This window comes from Anopheles merus, chromosome X (genome assembly GCF_017562075.2).
Source record: "Anopheles merus strain MAF chromosome X, AmerM5.1, whole genome shotgun sequence".
Classification (NCBI taxonomy): domain Eukaryota; kingdom Metazoa; phylum Arthropoda; class Insecta; order Diptera; family Culicidae; genus Anopheles; species Anopheles merus.
In genome coordinates this window covers 2,051,786-2,078,905 of record NC_054081.1, presented here as the reverse complement: position 1 = coordinate 2,078,905, position 27,120 = coordinate 2,051,786, and the positions used below count along the sequence as shown (strand labels likewise).

Genomic DNA, 27,120 nt, shown 5'->3' with positions numbered 1-27,120 from the left:
CTATCTTTTTTTTTTATTATACTGATTTTTAATCGTTTTTCCCATTAAACGTTTCCCTTGTTTTTCTTGCTTTCTTTACTCCCGTTTAAAACTATGATACCTGTTTGTTGTTTTCCCTTTTCCTTCCCGTTTTAAATATCTTTTATCTTTGCGTGTTACCTTCTGCTTTTTGCTGATTTCAATAATGCTTCCCGATATAGGTTTTTGTTTTTGCTGTGTTCATGCTCATGTAAGCCATTTGTGATGTTATCTTCTGCTCCTCTCTCTCTTTTTTTCTTTTGTAGATCTCTTTCTGTTTTTCGATTATTGGTTAAACACCTCTATTTCGCTCTAACCGGTTTCTCTTTTCAAGAAATATCCGAAATTTGTGTCAGCAGTGTTTGTGTGTATGTTTTCATTATTATTATTTCATCGTTAATAATTTGTTTTGTTTGTTTGCTTGTTTTTTTTCGTTACATGTTTCCTACGTCACGTGTGTAAAATGAAGCTTGTCCGCTGTCAAATCTGGCCCGGAAAAGTTTCCGGCCAGGGGCAATTTTTTTTGTTGCTTTTTTGTGCATAGTTCGATAAAAAAATATTGCATTTCACTTGTCCCGTTTTTCTCTTGCTCTTGTCTCCCTCTCTTTTTTTTTGTTTGGTATTATTCTTTATAGACATAAAAATTCTACTCGTTTAAACCTTACTCTTAAATGTTAACTCTTGTAGTTATTATCTGTATCTATATAATACTGTTTGACGTGTGTGTTTTGTTATGCTTACGGATGTGAGTGTAGTTATCTACCTTTTTTTTGTTTTGCTGATAAATTTTGTCGGCTGTTATATGCTTGCTTTAATGCGCGCTTCGATGCTTTCATGCTGCCTCTCCTCGCAGAGTCGTGTCACATGTCACCGTGTGAAATATGTACAGTCGAAATAAGCTAAAAACTGCAGTGGCGTTCAGCACCACAGCGATCGACCGTTCGTGTCCCTCCCTGCTCGCTGAAACACTCAGTGCCAATCGGTAGTGGTACGTACCGGTAGTGAAAGATGAACGCAAAATGTAAAACTGATCCCGTGCTACAACTGTTGCCGGGAGCTGTGTGGAGCGCCCTCTAGATGACTGACGGTCTAGCGTTCTGTTGTTTGCTAGATTGCTGAGGAAAGGCCAGGATGGCAGGGTAAACGACTGCATGACAGACACTCCGGTGGACAGGCTACACTCTTCACCGCTCTACCGCCACACTGCTTGGTTCCTGGTGGTGATGGTGGTGGTCCGTTCCTACCATGCGGCCCACCTGCTTCGCCACGTCCAGGTCCAGGCTCGGTTTGGCCGGCAGGCTGCACCGTGCGACCCGCAGCCGGGCGTACATGAAAAGGCAGCTACTGAGGGCCGCGGCACACACGAGCAGCAGCCCGCACCCGAAACTGAAGCCGACCGGTAGCTGCAACAGTGCCGGCGAGCGTTATTGCGGGGGACAGCGCACGACGGTCGATGTGGCCAGCTCGTCGAACGTCTTGTCGATCGGTATCCGGTCGTCGTACAGCGTCGGTGCCTGCAGTATGATGCCGGCCGTGCCGGCCAGCACCGCCAGCGTGAAGATCCACAGAAACAGTCGATCGAGCACCATGGCGACGTACTTCCAGTCTTCCTTTACCTGCGGAGAGACGATGCAAACGGGGATTGCATATCCATTATCAAGTGGAGCCATTTCTACAACTTCAAGTAGTATAGAATCATGCATGGATTTTTAAATAATAATTTAAACATTCTTTGAAGATTAAAGTATTTCTTGATTGAAGACTGGCGAAAGAGAAATCAAATTCTGTAGCATTAATTGAAGAACATGATCAATAACTTTGGTTGTATCGGTTGGTATTAGGAATCCGCGATTAATGAATTCCATTAATGCATAAAATCTAAGGACTCCCTGCAGTCATCCAAGAAACCTAGTCTCCACCGTTATATCTAAGATGTATCTGCAATCTGTTGCCAAAATGCGGCTTTTTTTTTGGCTTACCTTTGTCGAGTCTTCCAGCATTTTGGTGTGCTCGGCGATGAACCGCACGCAGAAGCAGCTGCGGTGCACCTCGGTCGAGCAGACGGAGTGTGAGAAGGCGGGCTGCTTGAACGCGGGACTCTTGATGCCGGACGGGACGGCCGTATCGGCCGCCGTCGACATCGACAGCTCCTCCGACTCCGAATGGGGCAGCTGAATCGGTCCGTGTATCTGGCAGCTTCCACCGAACGGGCCCGTACCTGACAAACTGGGCAGATAAAGGGGGAAAACAGGCGATCAGCATACGGTGCTGGCATTCGGCGGAAATGACAGGTACGTCAATGGGTTCATTCATTGTTTCGGGACGCTCGATGGTGTGTGATACTCATCGCACAGGGAGATACGGTATAGGTGTGTTAATGTTTTGTTTCTGTTTCTGAGTGTTTGATTGCAGCCAAAAGATTTAAATTCAAACATAGCAAAATGCACGACAGTCACATACCATATACGGAAACAATATGTCAAAGTATAGAGTAAATTTGTACAAACAGTTTGGAAAGTTTTATGTATGCCTTTATTATAAGTTGTATGGCAGGATTTTGCAGAAGTGATGTGTTTATATTAATAGCAATTAATTCAAGGAAATTAAACGCAGCCGATTAATTCGATTGATTTCTTAGTTGTAAAATTTATAATAAGCCATACTAAATAGTGTTCGGTTCATGTTTTCTAAAGTCATAAACTTGTTTAAAGAAATACATTTGTTGTAATGGTAGCAAATATTTAAAATATTACAAATGATATTAAGTAGTATTCCAAGCACACCTCTCCGATGAAAGAGTCGTAATATTTTTTAAAGAGTCACAAAAATGAATTTATGTTTTAAAACATGATTTACAGTTTGCAACAACTCTTTGAAAGCAACACATTATCTGTATCTTTGTAATCCTTTATCCGTTCTAGTACTGTGAAAAAATCCAGGTCAACAACTAAGTTCGTGCAATATGCCAATAGGTGGCGCTAGCCAATTCAGAAATGAAACACTCTAGCATTTCGGTCAAGTGACATGCTTAAAAACCCAAAACAAAAGCAATCAGCAGAGTGCTCAACCAACAGTAACTTAAAACTCGTTTTCAGACTAGACAAGACTAATCATTCAACAGATGAAGATAATTAAAAAAATAGACACCTATTTTCAGTTAGTCGAGCTGCAGTCACAATCAAAAGGAACAGAAAATGAAAGTGATAAAAGTGAACATACCGATCGTTACAGTAAGGTTACGGAAAGCTCCAAACAAGCATGGAAGCTTTCGAAATCAAGACAAAAACCATAACAGGTTGCACGAATTTAGTTGCACACCTAGACAGATTGAATGCCGTTTTAATGCTAACAGTAGTAGTCGCAGAGTGGCAGTAGTAGTTAAAGTTGTAAAACGAAACCAAACAAGAATAACGCAAACATTCTGTAGTTACGCGTGAACACGAGAAGAAAGAAACGGCTCACTGGGAGCGGCACAACGAGAAAGAAAGCGAACGAAAGAGAGTGAAAAAGATATTAGGTAAAAAAAACAGAGACGGATAGACGGAGAGATAGAGAGAGATAAAGAGGAAGAGAAAGAGCAAGAGAGATAGAGAGCGCGCGAAAGAGTGTGTTTGTGTGAGAAATAAATTTAGTTGAATATGTCATAAATACCTTGACGGAGAAAGATCTTCTTTAGATGGAGCCCTATTAGTAAAACGAGCTATACGATTTAATGTAGTAGTCGAGTAATAAGGATAAAAGCAAGCGTGTAGGTCTTTGGATAGCAGTTTTCTACGGACAAGCAGAAAATCCCAAATACAGAGGTAAACGTAAAGAAAGAACGAGAAGAATAAAAAAACAGTATAGAAATGAGCTGATATCTGCATCGAAAAAAGTTCGCTACATAACTAGATGGTACGGTTTTTATTTATTTGTTTATTTTTATTTTGCATTCCATACACGTGCATCCATCACGTCGGTCACGTGTGAAAGAGTGAAGGGTGGAACGGGACAGGTGGAGTTCTGGGGAAGGAGTTGGGAAGTAATAATTTTGTTTAAAATAAAAGAAGCAAAGAATGTGAATATTTGAGGTTACAATGTATCGCAGAAGACAACTGGATTTTGGATTTTTGCAACCACTCCTGTTACAGATCTGTGTAAGTAGACATGAAAGATAGATTGTTCATAAGCCCATTGCATAGGTCAGAAAGTAAGGCTAGAATAAAAACTAGGTAAAACTAAATTAAACATGCTTTACATGGTACATGGTATTTGCTAAAAAAGAAGATAAGGATTTCTTCAAGTTTGTGGGCTACTTTCACATCTTATTTAGTATCGGCAGTAAAACATTGTTTTGCACGGTTGTTTGCAGTAAGTGTTGGGTGGTGTACAGTTCTATCGTACACCTGATTGAGGCTATAAGGAAATTTCTGTTGTCTTTCTGCGCGTACTTATCGATTAGACATTACCAATGTAGCAAATTTCAAGGAAAGGTAGCATAGTACTAGTGAAAGAAAAGTGTAAAAATTAAAAGTAAAAGAGCACAGAGAAAAAACATTTAAAAGATTCAGGAGCAAAAAACATCCAAAGAATACAGTAGGGAGTTTGCACTGAAGGAGCACGAACAGGACAAGTTGGAATGCACTGGGGACAAGTTGGAATACGCAACCGCTCGTTCATCGATACGTACCTGTGGTTTTCGATGTACGGTGGCCGCTTCATAAACAGGAATCGTGGTAAAAAGTCTACGGTGGGACGATAAAGTAGAATGAAAAAAAAAATCAGTTCACTATCCAAACCCAAAACATTCTGCTTGATGAGGATCGCTCGCGTTATCGTCCCAATACTTGCCGATAAAAAATGTTTTCACCCACGGTGCCATTCGATGAGTTTGAGGTGACCGGAAATGAACGTTCAACACCACTACCGTGACGCATATACTGGAGTTGGAGATGTTTGGTTTGATGTGTTTTCGATGCGAATGGGAAGGGCAGGAAAGAAAAACAAAATCGAAACAGTTTTATCAAGTTGAGCAGTGGGAGAGCAATGGTTGGCTGCTGATGATGAGCCTTACCTAATGGACACAAGTATCATGGCAAAGATGAGATACTTCCCTAACAAAGGCACAACTAGCGACGTTGGCGGTATGATTTCGACTACCAGCAAAAAGAACACGTGAAGGCTAATCAAAATCGATATCGAAAGCGTAACCTGCCGAAGAAGAAAATGTAAGGAGGCATCAGATGGACTGAGGAGGATGACAAAATCGATAGATCATGCTTAGGTAGTTGATGGTCTAGGTGCGATTCGAAAGCATCAATGAGTACATTCAGATGATACTCTGATGACATCCGATGCTCAAAACCTCCTTGGTACACCACACCGTTGCAACTCGGTAGATTCAATGATGTAATTAGACTCATGGTATAATGATTACCCCTGACATGGTGCAGATCTTAAGGTGAAGTGAAGCATCAGAGTTATTTAAAATCTAAAGATCTTCGCACTCGATGCGGTACGCTACAGTTACTTCATTGGAGTGTTACTACCTAGCTTGAAGTTCGTTAGCTCTCACCTTTTCGCCACTGTCCGAAGGTAGGTAGAACGTCAGCACGGTTAAAAACGATATGCCCATGCACGGGATGATGATGTTGACGGTGTAGAACAGCGTCTTTCGGCGCATGGTAATGTTGAACGTGATGTCCAAGTACGGCTCATCGCAGCAGGTGTAGAACTTTTCGTTCCTGTGGTTAGGAAGATCGAAAGATAGCAGGGTTAACAGCGAAGACGAATCGAGCGCGCACGTATCCAGCAAAGGACACGCCAGGCAACACCAATCACTACTTGGCGGATAATGTGCGTGCAATGTAGCTACCTGACAGCGGGCACTTCCAAGATATCCCACTCGACCGACATGTAAAACTCGGACAGATCGACCCCGACGTCTACGATGTTACTTCCCGACTTTTCATCCATATGCCGCAGGTCAACCTGTGCCACACGGAGCGAACCCGTTCGGGATACGGTTCGCATACGCATTACATTGGGGTTTGTTTGTTTGTTTGGTTTTGTTTGTTTAATCATTATCGTTAATAGTGAAACGAATCAAACGCACGGGAACCGCGATAGGCGAGAAAGAAAAGTCGAAGAAGGTAAATACAGCGTTATAGACTGGTGCGGCTAGCGGGGGAAGGAAATGTTTCAAATCAAAAACCAAACGATGGTACAGAAACGAAACGAACATAAAAAAAACGGTAGTATTTTGGGGGTATTAGTTTGTTGGTGGAAGTAATGAATAAGGGTGAGTTTGGTGGCAGAGCTGAGAGTAGTGATGGCATGTGTTGCATATTGCTTGTGTGTGTGTCTTGTAGTTCGCTCCAAACTAGTACGCTTTTGGTAAGGTGTAAATGAACAGGTGGAAAATGAGAACACTAAAAAGCGAATTGTTGTGTACTGTGTGTACCTGTGCTTGGTGTTTGATCGTTTGGAGCGTGAGCGAATGGGAGGCGAGGAAGTTGTGCAACAGGGTTGTGCTACAGCGAATGGGTGATGTGTGTCCGTAAGAAGCACTACTGGTTAGGTTTGATTTGGTTTAGTGCATTATTTAAAACAAGACGAAAAGTAAATAAAAATAAAAAGAGTAACAAAGACATACGTATCAAAACGATAAAGCCAAAAAGTTAAAATAGAAAGAAAAGAAACAGAAAAAAACTAAACAAAAGGTACACAAACTACCAAAAAACGACAGCGAAGTACAACCCATTCGAACACAAAGTGAAAAAGAAAGGAAAATAGTGACGAAAAACGCATCACGAACGCAACATCCAAGTAATGCGGTGAACAAAAAAGAACCAATAATTGATGAAAGTCAATAATCACCGCAAATAATATACAATGAAAATTTCAACCAGCCTAACACATCACACGAAACGTAAATAGAACATATATTCCCAAAGAAGTCCACTACCACATCGAACGTGAAAACAAAAGAACGATGAGAGCAACACATTGAGAAAGAGGCAGCTGCAAGACACGGTAACGCTCTACTGAGTGTAAAATCTTAAAATGATAATGCGAAATGAGCGCTAACGCTTGCTATGATTTGATCGGTGTTGCAATGTACGGCTACCGCTACCAAGCAGACATCGAGCAAAATGGATGTATTTATTGTTTAGTATATGCTAGGTTTAGACATCAGGAGTTTATGTGTTCTTTTTTTTAAGGGTGTATGAGCGAGAGGAATACGGGATCGTAATTGCTGGATATCTGGGACAGGGAAGGATGGTAAATTCCAACAGGCACAGTTTTGATGGGTTTTTAAGGTTTGTAGTTTAGTGTTTTGTTTTTAATCTCTCCATATCGTTTTAGTTATGTCATGCAAACTACGCAAACAAATGATTTTGTTTTTTTTTTTAAAGAATGTTAGTGTATTTATTATTTAGTTTATTAGCAGTTTATTTTAACCATCATTCTGTACTCATCTTTTTTGTTTTACTTTTGGGTTTTCTTTGTTATTTATTTCACATCATTGTGAGATGCATGAAGCGTTGCTTTTAGATAGTTTCACTTTTAAGGAACAATACAAGCTTATTTTAGATACGATTATTATTGTTATTAGTAGTTTTAGCTTGCTTGCTTGCTAGGAGAACGTTTCCAACGAACGCAACATCAAGACGAGTAGAATCGCAAAACTGGTAATGCAAGAACAACAACCACAGAATAATACGCGCACACGACAGTATATGAAATAAATGTAAAATGAAAGAGAGCTAGTACACATGGGCACAACGTAGCTATTTCGTGGAATCCTAGAACCAGGTGCTAAAAACAATATAAAAGATCGAAATTTTGAATGCTCATTCGCGATCGACATTGCAAAATGGGTAGCATGGTTTACGGTTTGCCATTCTAAACTACAGCAGCCCGTGTGCTTTCGCTTGTGTACCGACCGCATTGCCACATTTTAGAATGTTTCATCGAACGAGCATGTTGCCATTCCTTCGAAATATCGGATAGTGTAAAATAGGAAAGAGTGTCTTTGCTAAGAATTTCGTACAAAATGTCGTTTCTAGTTGTCGTAATTTTTGTTGCTTTCGAATGAGTTCGTTTTTTTCCTCTTCCGGCGGTTATGTTTTGGTTAATAATACGTATTACGAAACTTACTAATAGAGGTAAAATAACAGGCATTCATGCACAGGCATAGTTTTGCTGTTGGTAGGTACAGTCAGATACTTGGTCGGAAAGGTTAGCTTGCGCCCCCCAGGCATCCCTTTCCAGAATCGAACGGACGCGGTTTTTTGCTACATCGGTCGGGCACGCTATGAAGGGTCGTGTTCGAGGTGGTTTCAACATTTCCGAAACAATCAACAGAGTTGTCTGTCGCCAGCACTTGACATTGACCTGTATCAGCTGGAGATGGCTATTTCGAGCCCTAGTTGTGTCAACAGAGACACATGTTTTTTCGAGAACACCAACTCAGCAAGGACGCGAGCCGTGAAACATTGAGACCAAATGTGGGGCTCCAAACGGGCAAGCCAAGGGCACTAGTATACGGGACAAACATGTGTTTGCTCTACTAGTACTGGAGATGCATGCAATGCGCACTGTCAGATAGTTTAGATTTGTTTTGCTATGTGCAATGTGTAGTCGGAAGTGTTGCATACTGTGTAGTTCTTCTTTGCCTTTTTTACTTCTACATTTTGCTGTATTTATTCTAATAGTAAAATAAAACAGAATAAAGAGAGTTAAAACAGCAGTTATAACCGTGCAATGGCGAACAGGGTTTTAGTAAAATAAACAAATTTAACCAGCAAAGATATCCTTAGAGCTCAAAATTACTAGCAACGATCACGTCTGCCGCTACTGTAGCATGAGGCTCCTCACACAGATACTAAGAATCTCGACGCCTACTGGTATAAGGTACGAACGAATCAGAAGCAAACCCAGTAACACTAAGAAACATGCATGCTGCAATGTTGGCAACAGTCCAGACTACGGCTACTACACTATCACATACGGCACTACTGCTTTGCACACTAGTCTTGGCTTGCCTGTTTTGTCAGACACTTGGGTACTGTGTCACAGTGCAGCACTGCTGAGAAATCGCGCTACACACTGAACAACTGGAACTGGAGGCCGGTCAGTGATTTCAGTTCAACGGCACGTCTACACTCGCTAATTGAAAGCGCACACAAAACAAAGTATAGCATCGTTCGTCATCTCCCTCTCAAATGATCTCCAACGGATCGCTCCAAATCGGTACAACAGTTCAAAAACTGTGGAAGACAACAACAAAGAACGAAGCTCTATGAAGCAGTTCAGGTTTGAGACTAACCAATGTGAGGTTAATGACTAGAACTCAAACCAATGTGAGGTACCATCGCGTTACAGACATTTGCGTGTAGGCTAAAACCAATTTTACCAGAATTATCATAAATTACAACTCCACAAAATATGTAAACTTGGCATCGAATGATTGGCTAGATCAACCGATCTTAGTAAGGAATGGTCGTCGATCAATGTACAAACAATAATCAAAATATAGAAACAAACAAACAAATAAATATTAGATTTAGCAGCATCGATTGTTACAAGCCCCAGTGATGTCTTTCAATGCTTGAAACATAAAGTTGACATAAGCACATAAAATCAATCTTGAAATACGGGTCGTTACATTTTAAATGAGGTTGAACTTGAGAATAGGACGAATCGATTAAAAGAGCCGATGAGATCCACCAATGTTTGTTAAACCCCGCTTAGAAGAAGCGCAATGGCTAGGATAATAAAAAAAAAAACATGTACGCTAACATGTACATAATTGTCCGTGTTTTTCAACTAAAGCTAGTTGATATTGAAATTATGTAAAAAAGGATTATAAATGAAGACACTGCTAGAGGTTACGCGATTGCGGTAGCTGCTAGCGATTGCGCTTTGCCTAGCTGGGCTTTTTAAAGGTTCATTGGTGGGCTTGAAGTCAAATAAGATTTGGTTTGAAAAAAATATCACACCACAACACAAAAGGTGATGGAAAAGAAGCCGTGTAAACAAATTTAGTTCAAAATGTTGTATATGTACCATGTTGGCGCTTCAAATTCATCAATCACTGAGCGATTCTCGAGACGATAGCTAACCTTAAAAAATCAATAAGGAATACGTTAAGATCCATTCAGGAAGGTGTAAAAAAGAGAAAGAGATTATGACAGCAAAGTAAACATAGTATGTGGGAGAATAGAAAAGGGGAAAGAAAGATAGAAAGTTGTAGCAGAAATGAGAACTAAACAGTTTAGCATCGAAAGTAGAGGAAATGATGTACAGAGAAAAAAAGTATTAAAGAAGACAATTTTTAGATTTTTTATTTTTCATTCTTTATGATTATTCTTCGTACGGATGCCGTTGCTAGGGAACGGCGATTGGCAATAGTTTCGATTGATATTGGTACCAAGAGGAAGAAGTGGGAAGAGAAGTGTCAAGTCTTAAGTCCAAAATTATCCTAAACATTCCTCACGTAACCATGCAGATCGATAATCATGAAGGATTTTATTTTAAATAATAAAGCCACTATCGAATTATTTGCTTGCAATTATCAATGTTTTTGTTCTGCTATATTTTATAAATTAAAACAAAAATCCAAATTTGGAATGTCACACCCCGTCACTTATGGGTAGACTGAATACAGCTAGTGTGAACGGAGATAAGTATATAAGTAAAAGGTAAACAATTAAGTGTCATTAATGATGCCAATATGGTAAAGATAAACTAATAAATGCCTTGGATGAGCAGTTGTACTGAATCGCACAAAAACATGTTCTACCAAAAATGCAAACGATCGAAACATTTCTCACTCGGAAAAAGTTTACCAAAACGACGGCCGCACTGCCTTTGAACTATTTGAAACAATCTCACTACCAAACATAAGATCGGTAAGTTTTCCAGCTTAAAAATGTCATTAATACATATGTCACTTGATCACAACGATAGCACATGTTCGTTGTAAAAGAACGTAGTATGGAATACCAAAATGTGCTTCAGGCAAATCAACATGAAAAGTTTATATTTTAATTTTCTTGGTATAATCTAAAGTGTATTCTTTTCTTTTTAAATCAAATGCGTTTTCAAGCTACTATTTTCACACTAACTACTGTCTCCATTATAATGTGCTAACCTCCCATGGACCCAAGGAGTCCTCCCATTGAAACACATTTACCAGAAGTCGATCATGTTATAATTTTTGATTTCATGTTAAGATCGTAACACTCACTACTTTCCATCAAACAATTCGTGTCCAATTATCATCTAAGAAAACAAGAATTCAATTACAGTCCAATCGTTTATGGCAGAGAAGCAACTTTAGCGCATTTTTGTATCGCTTTCAGGCTGTTTATTTGAAGGAGAGTTTGTATTTCGTGTGTTTTGTTATAGTTTTAATCACCTCTATCGTGATTGGTATAATTATTATTCTTTGTTTCACCTAACCGAAAGAAACACTTTCAACTGTGGTGTATGAAAACAAACAAACCAAGGAAAGGTAAGTAAAAACACCAAACAAGCAAACTATAACGTAACATTCTTGCAAGAAGGATCGTTAACACTAAAAAGAAGAAATACCTAAGACACGGAGGAGTCAAATCATACAAAAGTTCGCTAGTAGTAGTCGAAATTTAGTTCAAAAGATACTGCTGGCCATATTGTGTGTATATCATTTCGATTCTAAACAACATCTCTAGACAACTTCAAACCGGCACCGGTGTGCTGTGCTTAGGTTTCAATCTCATGAAAAATGTTTCGCTAAGGATGCAATACGAAATATCTCATAACGTTTTTTTCGATCAAGAAGGCAAGCAGCTAACAGACCACAATCAATCAATTACATGAGGCACCATCAGCTCCCTAGAAAAAAAAAAAACGAAAGACTGGTAAGAAACCGAAGAATCGAACAAGAGCATTCCAAATCAAAAACCAGAATTAGTTGGTTGAAAATATAATGACGATCTACTAAATTATTTGGAAGCTTTTTAAAAAGAATAATTCATCAGGGTAAATTAAACGAATTAAAGATAAGGGAAACTTATTGTGAATTAAAACAAATGTTACGAGAAATTGCAAATATTATTCCAATAGTTGATTCCAATATTTTTGTAAAAATTTCGTACATATATGTAGTAGATAAACCCAAAGTTTATACAGAACAACTAATTAAACAAACGTAAAGGGTAAACGATTTGAGAACTAGAAGAAACGAAAGGAATGTATTGGAAAATTAATTAACATAATATTTCACGAGTAAAACTGAGAAACAATTGTAAAGAAAGTAACAACCAAATGCGAGAACATTGGCGTTGATAAACAGTTAACACAATAAAGCATTGAACAACGCTTTATATCTGGTTGTTGTTTGGTTCACAGCTGTTTCTCGGGTTTATTTCTCTTGTAATTAGAGTTTAGTGTTGAGCCAATAAAAACAAATTCAGTGCTTCAGTTTGAGTAACTGTAACTAAAAACAAATGTTGAAATTAACCACAAAACACAGCAATAATAACAATAAACAAGACATACAAACACAAAGCCTCAGAGTGATAAGATATAATCATATATAAAAAAAGATAATAAAATAAATATCCTTCTGCTGTTAAAGTAAATGCTGAGTAGTGGCTAACAAACTTGCTAAACATATCACCAAGATACTAGAGTTACGCTATAAGGCATAATCAAAATAGATTTTTTATAGTAAGTTTTTAGTTCAGTTTTGCGTAATCAATATCGAAATAACCATTCGAAGGAATTGGTGTTACATAATAATACGGTCAAACAAAGGTAAATAAAACAAACAATCAAACAAACAAACAGATGGCAGAAGGACAATACGTAAGAAATTCCAATTACGGTATCTAAACAGACTCCTCTAGATATTTCACAAACAAGAGACAACAACAAAACAACACTTTGTTGCTGCTAGTAATGATGCTGCTGTTGAACATGAGCAAATTGAAAGTAAGTAGATGCAAATATGGACTCAAGGCATGACATTGATGAACTTCTAAGCAGACTAAAACAACTGGGAGAATAAAAATAAGTGAACAAACAAAATAAGGATCGTACGAAAATAATAGTCATGGTTTATGGAAATTAACAAACTGAAAAAGACATCAACTGATGAAGCCTTTCAGATCGATGCAATAGAACGAATGAAATGAAAGGTATCAAATACACTTATGAAACAAAACAACATGAACATAAACACAAAGGAAAATGTTTAAACTATAGAAGAAACAAAAATATGCAACCGGGTGACAACTGAATATAATACAACGTGAAATAAGTTTTAGAACTGGTTTTTTTTTCTATTGACAACTTAGATTAGTTAGTTCATAGTTGTTTTTTTTTGTTTGATATTTGAGTTGTGAAAATTTAGTTGCTTGAGATGGAGTTAAATGATAAAGAAAATATTTCTTGCACCTTAAAACCGTCATAGGTCCAGCTTCCCAATTTTAAAACACATGTCTGTACATCGTATGGGAAATATTCAACATCGATCGAACACGACGATTTGTAAACTGCTGGTGGTTGCCAAATGACCATACCATTATTATATACGGTTGCTTTGGTCATAAGTGTTACCTCATAATGACCATCAGCACTGTGGAGAGAAGAAGAACGCAAAACACTGTTTAAACCTGCTAACGGAGATTAATAATGTAAGAGAAAGTGAGAGAAAAGAGAGAGAGAGATAGAAAGTTAAAAAAGGTTATAGAAAAAAGAGACAGTGACATTCGAAATCAACCATAAGAGGAGGGGAAAGAGTAAGACAGACAGACAGACAAGAAAAGAGAAATATAGAGTGAGATAGAAAGAAATATTAGAGAGGGAATGAGAGAGAAATAGAATAGAGGAACAGCATCCGTAGGATAGCGATTAATATTAAACAGTTCAATGAGGAGGTCCAATATTTGTCCGATTTTCCATTACACCGAAAACATTTCAGTTCGTCAACATCGACAATCGACGAGAGGAAGACATTCGAATTACCAAGTTACGGAGAAGTTCGATAAAATAAGTAAAATATTATACAAAGAACCGATTGTTAAAGAACGGGGGCCTAATACAATGACAGTAGAAATCAAAGTTGGTTGCTTAAGATGGAAATAAATGTTGATATGAAGATATACAGAATGTAGTAGTATAAAACAATGGAATTAGAATCTTAGATCTTAGATGTGACTTTCTAGATATATATGAATTATATATATCTTAGATTAATCATAGTCTAACTTGTGTTGTCGCTTGGTTTTGAAACACATTGGAAATAGGATAAGTTCAATTTAAAAAAAAAAACGGTAATAATTTACTGAGCCAACATTCATAATGAAAAATCTTGCGCAGCAGATGGGGTAAATGAGTGACACCTACCGCGAGTTTTATTTGCCTGATGCGTTCGGTTTAAAGAACGGAGCGAACATACGGAACGTTTTACCCACAACTCATTTATATTTTGAATTTTGCTATATTTTTAAAGAACATAACTTTGGTTTAATAAAAACTGAAGGTATCATCAAAGTGGATCAAAGTGGAAGACGCGGTTTATTCGAATACTTTCAATGCAACGTTTTAATTAAATCAACACAACATTTTTGTTTCCAATGTAAAACTTAAAATGAAAGTAAAACACTAGTTAAGTTGATAAAGAAGTTAAAGGACAACACAAACAAGCTGTAGGATTTAATGCAATAAATAGTACAGGGTATGACGACCTATACCGTTGAATTATTCAGAGACTCGACCTAATAGTCGTGTGAACCGTGGCGTTCTGCGCTTTTCGGGCATTGCATTCTCAAAATAATGAACCCTGATGCATAGTATCGTTGATACAGGTCAATCTCGATTCTTTAGGATGGTCAAATAGTACCTTACAACAATGATTGAATGCTATTTCATGTTTCAGTGATAGCTTAATGCTAACCAAACTTAAAGCTTGAGAAAAGTTGTGACAAACGCTTTATTATTATCAGCATAACGATATGTGCTTGTAGTGACGTCAACAAAGGATTCAAACGAGCGACACTTCAATCCGTGTTTTTTTGATTATTCAATCTTTTTTTTATAAAATTATTAATCTGAAGAGATCATATTTAGATACAGCTATTAGTTATTTTAGTTTGGATTTTAATTAATCGGTTTATCGAGTGGGTTTTTAAATTTAGAAAGCTTTTTTTTATTTTTAGCGTAAGTTATTTTGAAATTTTGTTCAACGCGACGAACAATATTATGAGGTGACGTGAATGCGTTCAATAATGCTCACGAATGCTAAGTATTAATTTAGCCACATTTTAAAGACAGATCTGTTTACGTTCAATCAGAAGCTTATTTTGGACACGTCAGCATATGTGCTTATTTCGTGCTCTTTTGTTTATCGTAAAAATATGTTTTTAAAATGGGAAACGTGGATAGAAATACATTTTTCTCTATTATTACGATACAGCAAAAAGCTGGTGAATCAGGAAATAGAAAACTTTTTTTTAAATCATCAAATAACAACGATACCATTCTCTGAAAAAATGCTTGATAAAAAAAAAGTAATTAAAAGAACGCACACCAGTATTATATACATCCTACTGTATCTAATGCGTTTTTACAGTCATTATTGATTAATGTGTAGCGAATGTGCAGAACTGAGTGAAACTTGCTTTTTGTTTTGTTTTGTATTTTATTTACAGCGCGGGCTAACCGAGAATCACCTGTATCAGCCACCGCAGTACACGCAGAAAACAGATAAATGAAGCAGTATCATCCGAAGGTCAACAAAAATGCGCTAAAGAGAGATTGAAAACTGCAAACCATAGGACTGAGAGTGGCCGAGGAAAAGTTTTTACAGACAGAAATGAATGAGATAACAAAAAAAAAGACAAATGAAATAATAGGTTAACCATAAAAGTAGAAAAAATAAGATAAACAACAATGTAACAAGAATATGAGTATTAGTAGGACGAATTAAAATCAAAAATTGAATATGAATAAAAGAAGAAAAGGGCATATGTACATTAACACAGTAAACAGATACGAAATGTTACGAAGAATAGAAGAGAGAGTGATAGACATGACAGCTAGAGAGGGTGTGAGAAAGGTAAGCAAGGCATATGTATATAGTAAGTGACGTTACACGCGCGTTCCGACTCGACAGGAGTATTGACCGAAAGGGCAACTCAACTACGCTTATCGAAAGGACAGTTTGGCTCTTTACACAGCTGAGTACATTCAGAAATCAAAAGCAGAAAGGTAAACGTACTACATTCAATAGCAGTCGTAGGCAGTAGTCGGGTTGTTGTTGTCGCAATCATCGCAGACGCAGATGTGGTATGAGTTTTCTTTTCATTTTCTCTTCTGCTCGTTTTGGAGTTCAGTTCCGTTTTCTCCATTCTCTGCATAATCTTGCTCGTAATTTACATTGGTTTATTCATTTGCTTTTGTAGTTTTGGTTTAGTTTAGTTTTGGGATTTTTGTTTGTTGTTTTTGTGTGTGTGCTTGTTTTTAATTGTGTTCTAGTTGACATCCTGTGCTAACAGTTGATTTGGTTTTGAGTGTGAGTGTGTGCGTGTGTGTGTTTTTTTATTATTCCGATTTGTTTACATCTGATACGGTAGAGGCTTTGTGAACTATTACGCAATTTACAACGTAAGATTAATACTAAAACAATAAATACACATGGTGAGTATAATCATCAAGCAAATGAGATTAAGTACGAGTTAAAACTTGATGAATCTGGTTGATGGTTTGGTTTGCTATACATCAAGTTGGCTTTTGGTTTGGCTGAGTTTGTTTAGCTATTTACAGATATTTATGTAAGCTTGTTTTTCTTGTAGGAAGGCAGGAGAAGGAAATCAAAGAGAATATAAACAAGGTAAACTGTAAATCAAACAATGGCATTGTTCTGACAGGGAATGGATGCATCTTACTAAAGGAGGGCGGTAAGTTCAATCATTTACGCACGCACACACACACACACACACACACACACACACACACACACACACACACACACACACACACACACACACACACACACACACACACACAATTGCAAGCTCGTATGTCACCTTGTTTACTAAGACAGATCCATTATGTTCAGAAAGAAATCATTACAAAACCAATATTAACACGAAAAACAATAAAAACGACTCAAGAAACGAGTCTTCCAAAGTTCAAAACAGTTCCGTAAGATAAACGATGATATAAAATTGCCAAAAGAGTACCGAAAATGTTCTTTCTGCAAAAAAGTAAGTAAGTAAAAACACATGCTGAAATACGAACAATGAAACCCAGCTAAATAATATCAAAGAAGGCAGCGGTAAACGTGAAATCAGTCACTAATTGATACTGAAAAAACGAGTTAATCGAAAGGATGCAAACGAGTGGAATAGAAAAAAAAACATGGAAACTATACCCGATAAGGAAACGGAAGACAAAACAAGACTCAAAACGCATGAAAGGAACGTCTGCCGAGCAAAAACGGGAGGGTGGGTAAGTTGGTAAGTGGGGTGAGTCGTGGCATAAATAAATATGTACATATTTATTTACTGATTGGAAACGAACGAAAAACATATTTGCTTGTGTGATGGTGGCTGTGGTTAGTTTTGTTTCTTATTTTGTTGTTAGAAAAACCAACAGATGAATATTATAGAAAACCTACCTTAAAACCATCATATGTCCAACTTCCAAATTTCAATACGCATGTTTGTTCATCGAATGGAAAATATTCTACGTCAATTTCACATGATGATTTATAAATGGCAGGTGGTTTCCATTCAACCAAACCTTCCGAATATATGGTTGCTTTTGTTGCTAACGTCACCTCGAAATTGCCGTCGGCACTGAGATATTTAGAAACGGGGTTTATTGTTACGAGTCGTAAAGGGTTGCAGGGTGGGGGCGGTTGGTTGGTGGTAGAAGCGGTGGTTAGTGGTAATGGATATATTTGGGGGAGTTGGTGGGGTTTGGTTGGGTTTTAAGAAAGTAAGGTTATCATTGACTTTTTTTTTAATAAATCGTACGTTCTTAGTTAGATGCAGTTTGGTTACGCTATTTCGCTGGTTTTTGTTTTTTATAGTATGTTTGGTTAATATATGTGTAACACGAAGAGAAGGGGGGCGGGGGCGAACAGGGCGGGGGACGTGTGGACAATGATTGAGTTTGGTTTTGTATCACTATCCTGAGCAGCAGTAGCAGCGGGTTTTGTTTGTTTCGACAAAGTTGTGACACATGTGTGGCTCAGGAGTGCGTATGTGTGTTGGTGCATGGAAACCAATTTTCCATCTCAATCCTCTCGAATGTTTTACTTCATTTGTTGCGCTTTTACTAGTTCAAAGCACAGAATGGAAAATATACAACAACAAAAATCTAAATTTATAACACATACTCAGGTTTAACACACTAGACTGACCGAAATTAAAAACAAGAAAACTTTTCGTAAAGCGTAGTCCCCTCCCTTGTTTTTGATCTCCATTCTTCATTGAAATTCAACACAAACAAGTGGATACATTCCGATGGTTGATATGATGTAACTGGTTATTTTAAAAGGCTCGCGTCCTTGCGACGCAAGTTCAGTACTGATTAATATAATGAAAATGGTTTTGTTACTCAAACGTGGAATGTAATGACTATATCGAAATGTTACATCTCTCATACGATTGCTGAACAAACAATCTGAAAGATGGATCACACATCTCGTCTGAGATATGCAGAAATTTATCCAATATTCAATACATAGTTGAGTAGAATATTTAATTGTTTCTGATTGTTTCTGTTAAGAATCTGCATCACGCTCTCCTAATTCCTTTCGATTGTGTGCTTCATGTTTTATATTTTTTTAGTACTCCGCAAGAAAAAGGCTTTAAGCCAAACGTACTCGCACAGAACGCAACAAACAGGACGCAAAAGCGTTGCACGGTGCAAGCGGGCTTTTAAAACCCGGTCAAGGTTTCCAGGGACAGGGTTTCCCAACGGATTCTACCCGTCTGCCAACGACCATTCGAGCTTTCCGTGAGCTTCTACGGCCTGCACAAGAGAACGGAACGGAAACGGTCAAATAAAGTAAACAATCCCACACAAAACATAAAACAAGTAAAAGAGAGATAAAGAGAGAGAGAGAGAGAGAGATACATATTTATAAAGGAAGTGTAAGAGAATCTGAGAGAGATAGATGGAGAGAAAAATAATGCATGTATGTGTGTACGTGTTGAAGAATTAAATAGAGCGTAAAAAGACAGGGAGAATGGGACTGAGAGTGAGAGACAGAGTGTGTGTGAGAGACAGAGAGAGAGATATATAGAGCGAGGGAGAATAAAACCACATTTACACACATACACAAATAAAGTAGACTGGCAGAGACTTCAGTTTCATGTTAGTAAACCCTTCCTACAACTCCACCACTCCCCTCCCTCCCCCAACCCTTTTCCTCCCACCACCGGGTGGGGGTAGTGGTGAGTACTGGTGGAGGAAGGAGGGCGAGGATAATGTAACAATGTTAAAATCCAAACAGTTGTAGTGATGCTGGACGGTATAAGTATTTGGTCAAAAGTAACAATTTGTAAACGGTGGTAAGACAGTGTTTCCCTGTAGTAACGGTAGAGTAGGCAGTAGGTGGTAGAAGCGGCGGTACTAGTAGTAGTAGTAGTAGTAGTAGTAGTAGTAATTTTGAAATATTATTTCGTACGTGTCAAGTTGTAAAGTAGTTGTATAATTTAGCTGAAGAGTTAAAATTTCGCGTCACAAGCCTAACATGTGTTAGTGTGATAGAGGTAGTAAGATAGTTCACTAGTAACACGATAAAAAGCCACTATGCTTTGCTTTCCTAGTGTAAAGTAGGCACTGCTCGTGAACTCCTTAACGTAACTCAACAATGGCTAACTACGTACTGATGCACAGAGTGCTGCATGGGTCTGAAATGCATGTTTGTATCAGTATGATAGCAACTGTGTAGTCGTGCCCTGGTTAGTAACAGTGTCAAGGTATCGCTAGCACTCTGTGAGAGGCAGTTAGTAGTACGGTCTTCGAAACCTGTTATATCCTCATGGTTTTGATCCTGCGTTCCCCAGAGTGTGTGTGAGTGTGTGTTAAAGTGTGCGTATTTGTGTATTTGTGTGTACTAGTATGTAACATTTCCTCATCTATGTTCGTCTGATCAGAGAAGGATTGCGCTGTATCTGTTTCTCGTCGCTTCCGTCGGGTAAGGTCTTCATAGGGCGAGGACACTGAATTAGTATAGCGTGCATACTTACTTATTGTACAACACTATGTCAGGCCGCCAGATGTGGTCCGAGGGTACGTGCAACATCTGCACGCCGCCATACTCTTTCGGCTCCCAGCGCAGCTTGTAGTCGTACCAGGACTGTGCGGGAATGGGAATCATGTGAAAGGTTTTTCACGAATCACTCTGCCGCCCCTCCGGCCACTGTGGCACTGGAGCCGCCCACCCCAAACGAAAACGATAAGCGAAACACTTACCTGCTCCACCCAGAGATTGGTGGTCATGATTTGATTTTTTAAATTCTGTAAAGAGTTCACGACACAGAAAGACAATTATTGAAAAGTGCACTCTTAGCGAGAGTACCCGTAAATATCCCCTCTCCTGTACCGTTCCATACGTACCACGTCGATTAGCTGGGACAGCTTCAGTTTGATGCAAACGCGCAGCACATCGGACGTGTTGACGACGGGCCGGACCAGCTTGTTGTAATTGCTCAGCAGATCGTCGTACAGCCGCTTGGCGTCTGGGTTGCCGGCGACCGCACCGTGCACGACCAGGGCCGACAGCAGCCAGGCCCGCAACGTTTCGCCCGACGTCGGCATGATCGCCCTCATGATTGCCACGCTTGCACCAACGTGGGTTATTGGATGTTTTTTTTTTGTTTAGCACAGCAGTCCGTTTGGCAGGACTCCACTACAGAGAAACTACAGCAATGAGTCTCTTACACTTTGCGAAAGCACACCGTTCACCTTGATGCCCTCGGCTTTGGGCAATTGGACGTAGGAGGGTAGGAGAGAGCACTACATGTGTTGGCAATACATAGTGATCGGTTTGTTTTGAATGGTGGTAATGCACTTCGTCTTACTTTTTCGTACACCCGGTATCCATTTCCGGATGTTTCGTTGCAACGCACTCAATCATACCTGGAAGCAATAACATAAGACGCAAAAACACGTTATTAGCTTTTTTGACTTTAAGGGAAATAAAGAAACTCCTGAAAATGCGTTCAGGCTCCAAGACTCAATGTACGCCCTGGTGATGTGTAGTTCGAAATGATATCGTTGATCTACTGAAATCTGGATGCCACTCTTGACCCTCTTGACGTAATCAGCCAGAATCACTCGTAGTCATCAGAAGTCGTCCAGAGCCATGCAGAGCCATATAGAGTCATCGTTCTAAGTCATCCAGAGTTTTCTAGGATCATCTAGACTAATCGGGACCCAACCATTTAGTGTTCGGAAGACATCCGGAATAATCGAGGACCGTAGAAAATCATCTGGAGGCATCCAAAGTCATAAAAAGTCATGCAGACTCATCTGGACTCAACCGCTCGGAGTCGTCCGAAGTGATCCGGAATTGTTCGGAGTCGTCCGGAGTTATCTGGAGTCGTCCTGCGACATCGAGAGCTATTCGGATTTAACCAGACTCAATCGCCGAGGTCGTTGGCAAACGTTCCGAGTCGTCTGGAGTTGGCCAGAGTTAACTGGAATTATCCTTACTCAAACACGAGCGGTACACAAAAATGTGTACAAATTAATTATGTCTCGAAGTCTTATACAAAGGTCCGTATTCATCTGAAGAAGACGTACGGTGTATTTCAGAATAATACAGATTCATCCCAATCCGTACGCATTCCGGATATCTCGAATCTCCTCTCCCCTCGCCACTGTCAGCTTGTGACGAGCTCCAACGGCAAATTTGCAATTTACCCATCAGTGGTACGCCCATTAGACGTAATGTACGTCACGTTCGCACGACGTAATACTGATTACCGATCAGTTGACACATCGGATATAAAAAGGACAGCTTAATTGCTTGCCATTCACGCTCTACGAGCGCTAAACAAAACAGGGAAAATAAAGTAGTGTAATTTAATATCCCGACACGAGCTATCACACTTGTCCTGTGTGTTTGTCTCTATATCTCTCTCTAACACACACACAGTTGGTAATGTAAGCGGTTCTACTAAGAGAATGTGCGAACGCAGCTTCCGATCCGATGAAACGCCGAAGGCGATGCTAGAGTGCTACCGTGCGAAAATTTGCTGTAAGTGTAGGTGTGAGTGTGTGTATGTGTGGAACGTGTGAGCTTGTTTGGTATGTTTATTGGGGCATGGTGGAATGGGGTAGGAGTTCGCCACAGATGGCAGTGTCTTTTATGGCTCTATGGGGCGCGCGCGCGCGTCCTAGAAAATAAAGGCAACGCCACTATCGCGCTGAACGCACGGCTGATTCCATTAACCCATCACCTTCGTACCATTTATCACCTTGGTTTTGGCTTCTGCCAGACACTGCGCTGCTCTTCCGCCTCTCTGTGCCCTCCCCCTGGCCCACGCCCAAAATATTCAACTCCCCGGACACTACTAGAGTGCGGCGGGGAGATGACAACCGCGGCGTTTTACCATTCGCCACACGTATCATAATAAAAGCAGAATGTCAACACACTCTGTCACAGTGTCTGCCATTTTAACGGGATCCGGTCTCGTCACTACTCCACGCCCAGTCGGGGGAGGAGGTAATTTCGGCGACTGTAAAGTGCCGCCCTCGCCCCTTACCTAACCCTCTTCCGTCTCCGACTCCTTGGAACGTGATAGTAAAACCGGAACGATGGCAACTGCTACACTATGTATGCCCGCTACCCATAAAGCACACATCACTTAGCCACTCTCACGTAAACACTTCCTGTGTTCTCGGCGGTCGGAAGAAGCGCCCGGAAACACACACACACACATGTACACATACAAAGAGAAACACAAGGGATGTACGGCGACTCGACGAGATGGAGGAGATGATTACATAAACCACGAGGATGGATTACTTTTAGCGTTCGCATCGCGATGAACAGCCACCGATAGCTTAATTGAAAATTCAGGACGACCAACCAACCCCAAAAGCCCAACCCCTACCGCCGGCCACCCACCCACAACACCCTCGTACTCTCTCACTCACTCTCCCGCAAAGTTCTTCGTTCAAAAAATAAAAAAAAGAAGTTAATTTTCATGTTTCCGTTTGACAGTTTATCTCGCAGCTTCCTTCCCATCGTGGCCACGGGCTGGGTCGTCGTGTACCATAGCCCCGTTTTCCCCCACAAGCAAACAGGAAACAAAATCGAGAGCAGCCGGGATAAAAGTTGCGAAAGCGAAGGTTGAGGCAGGGGGTTGAGCTTCCAAAAGTTCTCTTCCAAATCTGCCCGCCAACCCAGCGTGGTAGTGGTGAGCAAGGAGGTGCTGCTAAAGCTGCCCCCAAATCCCCCCTCCCCATCCTGAAACCCGGTGGATGTATTCCCGTGCCGATATGTTTGGTGAAAGATTCGCACGATCCATCCCAGCCCCCCCCCCCCCAAACGCGGCTCCATCTCACTCAATCACATTTTATCACTACCAACGCCCGACGGTTTCTTTTTCGCTTCTTCTTGTTCAGCAATCTACTGATTTTCTTCACTCAGCTCTCTATTTCTCTACCTATCAACCTCTCTCTTTATCCCTCACTCTTTCTCTCTACATCGCTCTCTCTCTCTCTCTCTCTTTCGTGTCCCACCCTCATCTGGCGCTCGGCGTCTGGCTGACATCTTCTTATCTCGTAGCCGCGCCACCTTTGTCATCGGGATGAAGTAAAAGCTCGCCCACGAGGACGAGGTCTCGCATCGCGGGACGGGCAAGCCCCTCCCGTGCGATCGGAAAATTATCTAATTCTATTGCATAACTTGCCAATGTGGACTTTCCCCCCCCCCCCTGCTTCCCTCTTCCTGGGCTTCCCTGGGCGCGGTTGTCAGCCCTGACGTTGCAAGTTAAGTTGTTGTTAGTTGACAGTTAGTGCTGGGGCGAGGCAGCATTCTCTCTGTATATGCTCACACCCTATTTCCGCGCCCCGAACGGGCCCTATTTATGCAACTATCTTCCTTCGCCTTCCTTTCGCCACCTCACGCTCCGCGTGTCACCCATTCATCGTACCATCCGTTCGACCGAGGGAAGAAGTCGCTCTCCCGCTCTCTCCCGGTGAGAAATTAAGGATAGTACAACACCCATATTCTCACCGCTGTAAGATAAATACACACGTGTGACGGGCTAGTCTGCGAGCTTGCCAACGTGTTTGTGTGTTTGTGTGTGAGAGATTCCGTCTTTTTTTTTTGCTGCTTTCTTACCGAAGTAAGTCGTCTTTTCTTTCAAAGGCGCTCAAGTTACACAATATTAAGGCGTGTTTTCTTGGTGACTTCAAACCGTCGAACCAGAACCCCCCCCCCCTTCTTAAATAGCACACTTTCACACACACAAACACACACACACAAAGAAAAGGAACTAGGGGTAGCACCATATCATCAGTAAACATACGCACTTAAGGACGATTGTTCGCATTTTTTCGTCCACTTTCCAACCGAACAAAAGGAAAGGGCCGTTTTGCAGCATCCTTCACACCATTCGCATTGCCTGCCATTACCTGCAGTCCGTGCAGACCCTTTCGGAGTGCGGGGGGCTATCCGTGCCGGGGCTTCCTTACGCCACCACTGGTCGCGGAATTGTGTCCTGCTGCCGCGTACGCGACTGTTGATGATGACGGTACGTTGATGGGTGATGTTGGCCGCTTGGCAGCATGTTGACGCCAAGCGCTAGCGCTAAATTCGCTGAGATTGATCGCCTCTGGATTCACCCCCTCCCACGTGGGGGTGACCTCCTTTGTAAACACACTCTTTTCTGTTTTCTATTGCTTCTTCTTTCCGCGCCTTTCACTGTTTCTCCCGACCGCACACTGCGATGTTGGTTGGCACACTATCGGTTTCGCTTTTGCCCCTTCCTAGACGGCAGGGCTGGCAAGAAAGACAGGACAATGGGCTATCATCCCGTTGCAGCGAACCAGTGGCGCGCGTCCTTGCAAATGCAACGCAAACCACCAGTAAACCGCACTAGCTTCCCCTACCACCGTGACTAAGCTATCCTTCCCAATGCCGGGAAACTGTTAGAAACTGCTAAAAAAATTGACTTCAAATTTCACGTACACAAACTAACACACTGTGTCGAGGTGTGGGGAGGGGAAGGAAGGTGGTAAAAAAGCGGAACACCCCACAGGATTGGCCGTGCCACAAGAATAACAACAACAACAAAATCGACCAAACGGGTCGGTCCACACCACGATGACCCAACTCACCCAAAAGTGCCCGCGCCTCTGTGATAACACACACACACACACACAGACACGATTTCGCCAGGAGCGCTAAATGGTCTCCTGTACAGCCCTGTGCCCACTGTCAAACAACACTGACGCGGCTGCCGAGCGAAGGAGCGCTAGTCGGAGGACGACAGCCTGCGCGCTCCAGCTCGTGCTGTACCGGGGCGGCGAAGTGGACGGATGCTGTGGATGCACAGCGAGAGCGATCTGCTGCTGGTCGATACTCTCAGGCGCTACACTCTGCCGTAGCTCCCGTCGCTTTGCTGATAACCGTCCGCACGCTCACCGCTCAAGAGCTGAGCTGCCGGAGGTGCGAAGAGCTTTCGTCGGCTAGTGAGCTATAGAGCGGGAGAGTTTTAGGTACGCGAGCGAACCGTGGCCACCCGAAGCTTCGCGCACGGGAAAGCATCATCCAGTGCACGGGAAGAAGAAGAGGAAAGTCGTCCTGTGTTGTTGTTGTATTTTTTTTTTGCTATTCGTTATTTTGTTACTATTTGTGCGATGTATTGTTTTGGGCGTACTTGGGAGTTACTTTAGAACATTGTTTTGTCTAACACACAAAAAAAAAACATTAAAATAGTTTTAAAGAGGTTAATTCCACTAAACCTGACAGTAAAAAATAAAACATAAAAGAACAGTCGTTTCCATTTCACCCCAAAAGCTTCCAACTACTTTCAGTAATTAAATCGAATGAATAAATCAAATTACCTAACAGCATTATCGTCTCTCGCATCGGCTGGTAAGCGACTCACGCGCCCCACCTACGTCAGCCTCCGACCGCGTTTCACAAATGCGCCAACCCGCGCTCCCCCTCATGGCAAGAATGTTAAACAAAGCCGTAAACAAAAGAGAAAATACAATAACATACCAGCACACAATGGGCAGCCTGGGCAGGAGCGGTGATAAATGAAGAGAAAAATGAACTAAAACCCTCGCGCTACAGAAAGCAGAGCACGAGCGACGAAGCAGCAGCAGCAGCACACGCTCGGTAAAAAGATTTTGCAACGAATTGAGATTCGGTCCGTTGCCCCATCGTGTGTGTATGTGTGTGTGCCGCCGATTGCTGCACAGTACACGGTAGAGAAAGCTGTGGCTTTTCAGAACGCCGCCGCCACCATCACACGCTGCCGTCACCCGTCACCGTCGTCTGTCATGCATGTACATATTGGGGGAAAAATCGTTCACCTTGTTTCTTTATCAATAGCTTACATCACACAGCATGCACACACAGAGAGAGCGGGCTGCTTCTGCTCCTGCTGATGGGTTGCTGCTGCTGCTACTGCTGCTGCTGTGTCCTCTTTTTTAACAGGATTTATTTGCGCAATCGCATAATGGCTTCAGCTACTCCTTGGCTACTAAATGGATGGCTGCGAGAGAATGAGTAAGAGGTATGCTTCACCAGATATAAACGGAGAGAGAAAGAAAGAGAGAAGGAAGAGAAGTAGAGGGGAAAAATTGGTAGCAGCGAGCTGAAAGCGGATGACAGGGGGATGATATCTAGAATGAAAGCTCATTGTGAGAAAACACAATCAGTACGGGGTTCGCTCCGTAACGACGCAGCTGCCGATAACCATGCCGTGTCCCGAGCACCATGGGAGATGCGAAAGCTAATGTCTGAAGGCTTTAGAATCACAGACACACACACAAACACACATTAGACATAATCTCGGGTTTGTTAGACTGTGGCGGCCTCGGCACGACGAAGACGACGGGCACACAATGTGGCCCGAT

General features: G+C 41.1%; 1 protein-coding gene across 8 annotated transcripts; it reads right to left on the bottom strand.

Moving 5' to 3' along the window:
- Positions 1-276: 276 nt before the first annotated feature.
- On the bottom strand, positions 277-26,330 carry LOC121601720 (acetylcholine receptor subunit alpha-like). Of its 8 annotated transcripts, XM_041930676.1 has the most exons (14): positions 25,369-25,644; positions 24,664-25,030; positions 20,632-21,153; positions 20,488-20,532; positions 20,262-20,371; positions 17,675-17,855; positions 5,873-5,988; positions 5,573-5,741; positions 5,072-5,208; positions 4,849-4,937; positions 4,688-4,742; positions 3,670-3,789; positions 1,998-2,244; positions 277-1,634 (listed from the first exon to the last, which is right to left on the bottom strand). In XM_041930676.1, the coding sequence occupies exons 3-14, from the start codon at positions 20,842-20,844 to the stop codon at positions 1,443-1,445; spliced, it is 1,674 nt and encodes a 557-aa protein (XP_041786610.1). In that variant the 5' UTR covers positions 20,845-21,153; positions 24,664-25,030; positions 25,369-25,644; the 3' UTR covers positions 277-1,442. The 8 variants fall into 8 exon arrangements, with proteins under 8 accessions (XP_041786610.1, XP_041786668.1, XP_041786546.1 ...); XM_041930734.1 differs by lacking the exons at positions 24,664-25,030; positions 25,369-25,644 and adding an exon at positions 26,258-26,330; XM_041930612.1 differs by lacking the exons at positions 17,675-17,855; positions 24,664-25,030 and adding an exon at positions 13,450-13,630 and having other exon boundaries at positions 25,369-25,645.
- Between the last annotated feature and the right edge of the window lie 790 nt (positions 26,331-27,120).